The following is an 8998-nucleotide window of genomic DNA, read 5'->3' on the forward strand; positions in this document are numbered from 1 at the left end:
CTGGGAGCCTCCGACAATTAGCCGGGAACGACTTTCGTTTTGATATGTAACAAACATAAGAAAATAACGAAGCGCAGCTGAAATAGTCGCCGGTACAGTGCCCGGGAACGACTTCGCGAATAATGCTCAATCGAATCGCAACTCAAAGAGCCTCCGACAAAAGTCGGGTACAATAAATCAGAGACCTTTCATTTTTTGCAACTTTATACATTTTTTATGTGCTCTGTTGATTGACCTCTGCAAACAATCAGCCCGATTGTTAAATTTGGTTTGAGCGAACAACTTCACTTTAATCATGAAGTGTAGCAGCTCCACACGATGCTCTCGGCATTCATGCTGTTCGTCAAACCAGTCAATGTACAGCTGTGAAGTCTGCTTCATAATCTCGCTCCCAAGATCAATAATGCTGGTGGATACCCAGTGCTTTTTCCACAATCGACCGAAATTTTCGAGTTGAACTCCGACGATGCTTTCAAACTTTTCGGTTGGCCGGCTAAGCCATGTCACAGCTGGAGCATCAGCATCTTCGTGTTCGTACTCTTGAAATTCCGTATACATCTCGGTAGGTGAACGTTTCTCCATAGGTGTTTTCAATATGTCCCTGCGACAATAATCGCACGGATACTTACGCATTTGGCGCTGAGCTATGTATCCAGCGAAATAATTTATAGCGACCTCTGATACCCAGTTGCGCACGCTACTCTTCGAAGGAAACGAAAAGCCTGCGTTTCCCAAACGCGTATACGCCGATGCAGAGTAGTAATACAGCTGCTTCGCAAGGTCTTTTTCCTCCTCCGAGTAAGGAGCTCTGTTGCGATGCAACTGCAATTTCACCATCGTTCGCGCTGCGGGTTCCGTGCATTTGTGGCGATCGAGGAAGTCGTCAACAGACCCTTGTTTTGCCTTCCTTGCGAGGTGCCCGTTTTTTAACCACGATCGCTTTAACCTCTGCCGAAGTACACGGACCGTATTTTGGTACACCAAATGTTTACGTTTCAGCGCCGGATTACACTTCTTCAGATATCCTATCTGTTTATGAAGACTGTCAGTCATTCTTTGTACAGTCTCTGGGGTAGGTGGTTCGAAAGTAGGGGTAGTCGACTGGGCACTCTTTTCGATGTTTCTCCATGCACACTCTTCGTCATCCGCTTCGCAAAAGTCCAACACTACTCTTTTATATGCACGGACATGCTCCGAAATTAAAAACTTCGGGTTTGCGGCGGTGCTTATGGATGTACCAATTAAGATATCTACCGATGACGTGGACGGAGTACAATTTGGTCCTTCAGCGGATTTATCGCCCATTAATAAATGCGATTCGACCGAATGCAAAGGTTCGACAGCCGCGAAGGTACTTACCGCTGCGCATCCTTCCAATGCCAGGGGTGCTTCTTAGATCTCCGTCGTTTCCATCGAAAGGTGAATCGTTCGGACGAAGGCTTTGGGAACCGCGTCGCAAGACAGACGCCGATTTTCGCATATAAAACAGCTCGGTTCGCAGTGTTCCTCGCATAATCCACTACTTCGAAGAGTGGATGGCGCCAACACTTTCAGCCGCTCGTCACCTACAACGTAAGAGAGCATTTTAAATTTCTCATCACCAGGAAATCTCAGAAATGGTCGAGCCGCCATATAAAATAATATCACAGAAATATTTTCCAAAAGCCTTCAATCGAAATGGAAAACATTGAAGAAATTACTGCCGGGTTTGCTGCTGGGCTGCTGACGCATAAGAGTGACTGTGGAAGGTATATAAAAGCCATATTGAATCGTTAAGTATAATATAAAAAGTATAAATAAATAGTTCGAAAATACAAGCAAACTACCGACCGACAGGCTTGGTCGGAAGAATCAACAAATCTTGCCATTAGATTATTGTAAAACGGAGAAAACTAGTTCTTATTTATAAAAAATTATAATCGATATTAATTCGTAAACAAATGGAAAATAGTTTTTGTTTTGTCAAAAACAATTATTATTTCGAGTGTCCCGTCTCGTCTCGGTAATTGTCCCGTTCAGCCCTATGCCTGTGGCGAAACGGGACAAATGCATAACTTCTTACTTTTATTTTCTATTCATATATTACATATATATGTATTTTAACATCTCTCCACCTACCACCGCGCATCGTCTAGCCTGTCACTGCCTACTACGCCAACATCATTCCCGTACTCGCTACCCGATCTTCATTCTGCCTTTTTCATAACGACAGAAAACATGGTAAGCTTTCTTTTTTTTTACATAGCACATAATAATGTCGAACGAAATCTAATGATATAATAATAAATAAATTTTGTTGTTTTTCGCAGGCTGAAAAAAAAGATGAGACGACGTTTGAATGTGAGGTGGAGAAGCTGGCTGCCCTCGTGGAGCATAGCGAGTTGACGTAAGTTTGAAACTACAATTTATAAGGAATATAGCTTTCATGATCATTTTTTTATTGCCTGCAGAGATTCTGGGGCTGGGGCGAGTACTTCGGCGGCAGGACCTCAAACACTTAAGCCCATCAATGGCGAAGGGCAGGCAGCCCAGAGTAAGTAAAAATTATTTATAAATAAGTAATAACTACGATACATTGATTATATATATTTTTGATCTGTTTTCAGAAGAAAACAAGAAGCGTAATTGGCGTTGGAACCGCCGAGAAAGGAAGGCTCAGGCGGGGAACACAAAAAAATACCATGATCCAAAGGAATCAGGTAGAACAAAAACCCCTTACGGACGGGGTAAAAGGAGAAATACCACCCCTGACGGCCCCGAGCGGGCATTGAGGGTAGTACTCGATGCGCTACTGGATCGTTTTAAATAGAATTATAAGAAAAGATAAAAATAAATAGAAATTTTCAAGTTATACAATTTTTCCAAAGAGAATATTTAAAAATTTCATACGTAGAATGTCATTACATGACAAAATATTGGCGGAGCAATTGTTTTTTCACGTAAGCCGTTACGGTTCACGGAACGGGAGAGTCAGAACATGCTCGATCCTCCATTTCGTGATCCGTAAACTACGAAGACCCTAGCAACCGTCTTCCGTATTCCGTATTCCGTGCACCGTAACGGCTTACATAAAAAACAATTGTCCTGCCAATATTTTCATACGTGAAATGTCTCATTACCTGTCACCTGTCATTACCTGTCAATATAGCGAAATCTATAGACGAGGTCATTATCAATATCGTTAGAAAAATCAAATTTCTCTACGATAAAAGTCATCGTGACTTTAAAAATGAAGTAATGATTTACTTATCTAAATGAATAAACGTATATACAATTTTTTAAATATTTATATATTGACAGATAACTAAAGGTAATGACATTTCACGTATGAAAATATTGGCAAAAAATAACTTAATCGCTCTGTAATATTAGGGTTCAATCGATAGGATCTTTCCACCTTTATACAATCTACAATTGTTATATTCACTACAATAATTAGGAAGCAATATGTTTAGTTCTTAATAACTTACCAGCATTTTCAATCCATACAGCCAGTCGAGGATCGTTTTTCTTTGGGAATCTGTACAACCTGCAGTTCGTGGCTATTTTGCTTCTCATACAACCTCGATAGGCACAAAAATCGTACACTCGTTCCTTTGCTTTTTTATCCATACCTGATACTCTTATAATTATTTGCTGTTTGCTTCGAAATGTAGAGCGAGAAAAACAGCCACTTTCGAGAAGCAAGAAGCAAATGATGAAAACGCACGGGAGTCAAAACGAAGCATAAACTACCCATACAATTATCTGTAAAACATTACAAAAAAAAAAGTCCCTTGACTGTGAGGCTCCCCGAGCTGCGCTTTCACGTAGGGTAGTGTTGATTGCCCCCGAATTATTTAAATTATTAAATTATTAAATAATAAAAACAATATAAGTTATTAAATTTTAGCGCATAGACATAGGCAAAATGGTCGGCTGAAAGAAAAAGATAGCGACTGGTGGTGGCAAAGCCCTATCTTCTTCTAACCAGCAGCCGTAGTACGAGAGTATAGAAAACATAGGCAATGGGAACATTAGAAAAGGAGAACGATTGGCCGCCACCTCATTTCCTCTTTCGCATAGACATAGGCAAAATGGTCGGCTGAAAGAAAAAGATAGCGACTGGTGGTGGCAAAGCCCTATCTTCTTCTAACCAGCAGCCGTAGTACGAGAGTATAGAAAACATAGGCAATGGGAACATTAGAAAAGGAGAACGATTGGCCGCCACCTCATTTTCTCTTTGTTTATTTGAGCGGACACTTTTTCAAAGGATCTAAGGTAGGAATCGCGTAGTCCACACTATATGTATGTCAATAGCCTGGACATACCCATGTATTGTGTGCCTCGCGATCCTTATATGGGGAATATATGTCTACATATAGCATTTCATTGGGTAAAATTCATTTGCAAGTGGCTTTTTAATGCGGTTTTGAAGATTCATGAAAATTCCGAGTTCCTCCTTCTACCTATATTTTTTATATGCTGTTTTCTGTGGAACGTATCAACGGCATAAAAATAGACACGACTGTATAATATAATAAAATGTATATAGTATAGTATAATCATGCATTTGCTACATTCCAAGTTAATTAATAGATTCAATAAGCATTGTTCATGAATAAAAAAAAATTAATAATAATCGGGTCTCGAACCCGAGACTCTCGCACGTTGACTCGTTACCATGCACGTATGATAGTTAGTTGCCGTGACGTATAGATTGGGAAAACTGTATTTCAGTTGTTATACACATTTGGAGTTTGCTTAGAGTAGTTTGATACATACGCTTGACCAATCAAAAACGTGGGTATAGTTCGACGGCCCTCCGCTCAGGTGGCGCGTTTACTCCAAAATAAAATTGGTTTCAAGAATATCGTCCCATTGGCAATCTCCCTATTCATCTTTACGAACATCGTTACGAAACACTTGAAGGTATTACTACGGACCGAAAAATAACAAAATTTTCAATGTAAGATTTGAACAATCCAGCGTCAACTTTTGAACTTGTACAGTTCACTTACACACGCCCATCCCTGCATCGATAGGCGCACACTAATGTACATTGGATATAGTAGTGTATACGTATATACACCGAATACAGTCTCAAACGCAATGTTGCCGTAACGCTCTTTTGCCTAGCCGTCGTACGAGAGATTTCGTAATAAATATCGAACTTCTTTCATGTCTATCAATAAATTCTATGAGGAAAAAGTTCTGACTAAAAATCTAAAAAATTCCTAATTTTTTCCTTTGCCACATACTAGTTTTTCATCGAAATTACGCGAACGAGTCAAATGCAATAAAAAAAACCATGCGCGTTTTATTGGCCAGGTATAGGGAATACGTGTTACGAGTCCTGACTTTAACTCGGAAATACTCGGAAACTGATGAGTGAATCGTGTTAAAAATTTCTAGAGAGATGTAGTGCTATACAAATTAGACGTAAATCAAATTTCAGCTCGATTACGTGGTTTTGAGTTTACCGTAGTAATACCTTAAAGTATTTTTTAAAGACAAAACAAATTTTCGAAAATATGAAAATTTCACAGTAGCCTAACTCCTGAAGCGTGACACATATGAGTAAAAACATATCAAACCGGAGACCTTTTTTCATCGATCCTTTCGATTATTGTGAATATTTTTTAACGGATTCTATGGGTAAAATAAATTGTTTAAACAATTTTTTTTTATCTTCAATATTTCAAACGTTATTCCAAGTTGATAATTTCCCAAAATGCCAAAAACCGCCACACACGCTCTCCTTCAAATATTCATATCGTAGGTTCTATTTGTCTGATCAATTTGTCCCTGCGCTCATTCAAAAGAGCTGAAATTGGGCTTCCATTTCATGCCGCTACACATTTTATTATAGCAACAATTGAAGATTGTTATAAATATTTAATTTTCAAACATGATTTTCATCACCAAAACCACGCTGTAAAATTAGGAAAAAAATACGAGCGTATTCCTTGATAAACTTTCTATAAGATAGATGAGTTTCAAATTGGAGGATTAATGGAGAGTATTTTTCAGATATTAATATTCGAACGAAGGCACGCCAGCGTGGCGTTCAATGCAGGTAGATAGTCCCAACGCATGTTCCAGTCTAGTGGGGTCTCTGAAAAGGACCCTCTCACATAGCGGACCCTTCGGGGAAGGAGAGGGGGGATGTTGTTCTACAGGCCATGAGTAATGTGAATTTATTTACATTCAGTACCGTTACGAAGCTCGTGCAAGTAACAACTGCTCTGTGATTTCATAATTTAAAACAAAATATTCAATCTTTAAAAGTGCCTCGAATCAAATATGTCACTAAAAAGAAAGTATTACGATTCTTGTTTCAATCCTTTTGGATTGGAGAACCACGGGAGACAGCCTATAAAAAATTAGGAACAGTACTTCCGGCGATATTGGATTAATTGGGCATTAAATACAAGGTTCTAACAACAGATTACAAAATTTGCGACAACTGCCGAATACAAATCCCCAAAGTTTCGATAACCACTGAGAATGAATCAAGTGGCAGTTCTAAAGGAAATATTGAAAAGCTACACAGTTCGCATACACTATATTCGTCAAGAGAGGACTCGTCACCCACTCGAAGCTCAGTTAACCTCACGAAATTGAATGAAAGTCTGTCCAATTTTGGAGAATCACCAATCGACCAAAGGAAGTTGACCCAAAAAAAGTATCCGCCAAAAAAATTGGAACAGCTAAAAAAGACACTGGCTACGAGCGTATTTGATATCGATGAAATCAATATTGACAATGAAAAGGAATCAGAAGATGACATTATAGAAGTATTAAAAAACGATTTTCAATCCACCACAGACCGCAGCAGAAAAATTCAAATATTAACTATTTTCCACCGTTGATCGTTCGATAAGATTCATAAACATTTCGCTACTTCTAACTCGATGATTACCACAGCAAAGGCTCTTGCGACAGAACGAGGTATCTTATCCACACCGAATACGAAGGCTGGACCTATTATATAATATCGAGACGAAGCATAATTATAATGATACTATATAATAAATAAAAATATAATCATATAGTTACAGCACTTATATAAATTTGGAATAAATAGTATTTTAGATGTAACTTTGATATAGTATTAAGAATTCATATCATGTAGTTGTATAATACAAAGAGTACAATAAACAATTTAAATCAACGGAATCTGTTAGGTAATGAAATATATTGGTTTTCAATTAACATCCCACACAGCACAGAAATATTTTATCAACATTGCGAAAAGTTTCCCTTGAAATAATGCAATATTACGGAAATATAGTGAAAGATGTTTAAAATATTTCTGGAATGTTGCAGGAACCTTGCATTGTCCGCTCAGCACGTTGCAATCATAATATTGCTATAATATTGCCGGTCAATATTTCGGAAGTATCAATGCATAATATTAATAACATATAACCCAGATAGCACCTGCGTATTGCTAAAATGTATTGCAATATTATTGCAATATTTCTTGAATATGCTGTAATCTTACACCGTTCACTCTGCTGCAAAATATTTCAGTATAAATGTCGTATTAATGATACGACATGTAAATGATAACAATGATGCATTAAGCGGCTGAGAATAAATTCCAATGCCAGCAATGTATCGTGGGTTTCTTTGGGCAGGTTGCCTATACCTCCTTAAATATTACCTCGGTTGTATTTTTAAATACTCTATACAAATGCAATAATTTCACATGTAATTTTTACATGCAGGATACAAAACTATATATCGACGGCGAATACGGAAACCGCAAAATCGACCGATTAATTATTTACCCGGTCCTACGTTTTTTCATGCCAGTTGCCTTGGCCACCTAGTGGCGCGGCAGCGAACTAATGTTCGCTCGGATACTCCGTGTCTGGTTAGGGACTCTTGTCACAGAGTATACCGAAATTTCTAGTCGGTTATGAATTTATCGATACCATGTAGATAAACTATTTCTATTCAAGTATTGTAATTTTCAGTCCTGAATGTATGATTGCATTACGGTTGATTGAAAATTCTTCAACCTCTTATTAATAATCAGAGTCGAATATATTATATTCGCTAAACGCATAATAAAATTAATGCTTGATTACAATTTTACAAAACAATGTACATTAATACTCATTTGCGTTACCTATATTCTAAATATTATATGCACCTATGTAGTAAGTTTCATCTTTTGTGTTGTAAATTTCTTAACTTTTTTAACAGTGTATAACTCAGACAGAACTTGTATATTGTTGAAATGTATTGCAATATTACTGTAATATTTCTTGAATATTCCCGAATACTTGCAATGCGCTCGCAAACACGCAAAGGACGTTGCAAACATAATATAATATTGCTGGTCAATATTTGTAAAATATCAGTTCGCAATATTAATTATTTATAACATATGTATCCTGCATATTGCATAGTTTTGTCCGAATATTTTAATACGTTTCAGGAATCATTTTTTTTGTTACAAAAATATTAAAAAGCAATTGCTTTTAATATGGAAAAAAAATGTTTGAATGAATATTTGCTAAATATTTTTTAAATAATAAAAAATAATCATTTTTAGGTACTGATCTAAATTATTTCTGCCACCTATAAAAACTGTCTATGATTTCAGCAATATATCAGAAAGTTTTATTTATTATATTGTCCTGAAATGTTGTGCAATATTTGACATAAAGACATCAACAACATTGCTGTCGCAATGAAATATTGGAAATATTCTTGTAATGTTTTTGAAATATAGTGTGCTGTGTGGGTACCTTCTACAGGCAACGTGTTATTGATATCGTATTATGATCATGTCAAGGTACTGATCCGCACGACAATTGCAGACACTTTGCTTGTAGGTACTGGTAATCTTATTGGAGAATAACGCACCAGATACATACGGAGGGTCCTCCCAGATTCGGAGTCTAGGATTACTTACCCTGTAGAGTTTGGTTGAAGCTACTGGTAAAGGGATTATCTGGATTTAGGAGCTAATAGGTTCAGGTCTCGAAATCAAGAGAAG

General features: G+C 37.4%; 1 protein-coding gene across 1 annotated transcript; it reads left to right on the forward strand.

The window, feature by feature from the left end:
* The first annotated feature begins 1372 nt into the window (after positions 1 to 1372).
* Positions 1373 to 3133, forward strand: LOC107270356. The gene is made up of 5 exons (XM_015745295.2): positions 1373 to 1748; positions 2136 to 2220; positions 2310 to 2386; positions 2451 to 2533; positions 2607 to 3133. The coding sequence occupies exons 1-5, from the start codon at positions 1678 to 1680 to the stop codon at positions 2807 to 2809; spliced, it is 519 nt and encodes a 172-aa protein (XP_015600781.1). The 5' UTR covers positions 1373 to 1677; the 3' UTR covers positions 2810 to 3133.
* Positions 3134 to 8998: the final 5865 nt, after the last annotated feature.

Source organism: Cephus cinctus, unplaced genomic scaffold (genome assembly GCF_000341935.2).
Source record: "Cephus cinctus unplaced genomic scaffold, Ccin1 Ccin1_scaffold0731, whole genome shotgun sequence".
Lineage (NCBI taxonomy): Eukaryota > Metazoa > Arthropoda > Insecta > Hymenoptera > Cephidae > Cephus > Cephus cinctus.

Bases quoted from the DNA above. Each gene is read 5' to 3' on its own strand.
- LOC107270356 (XM_015745295.2), top strand. From the start codon at position 1,678: ATGGAAAACATTGAAGAAATTACTGCCGGGTTTGCTGCTGGGCTGCTG. The intron at 1,749-2,135 runs GTATATAAAAGC...CGCATCGTCTAG, and splicing joins CATAAGAGTGACTGTGGAAG to CCTGTCACTGCCTACTACGC. The intron at 2,221-2,309 runs GTAAGCTTTCTT...TGTTTTTCGCAG, and splicing joins TCATAACGACAGAAAACATG to GCTGAAAAAAAAGATGAGAC.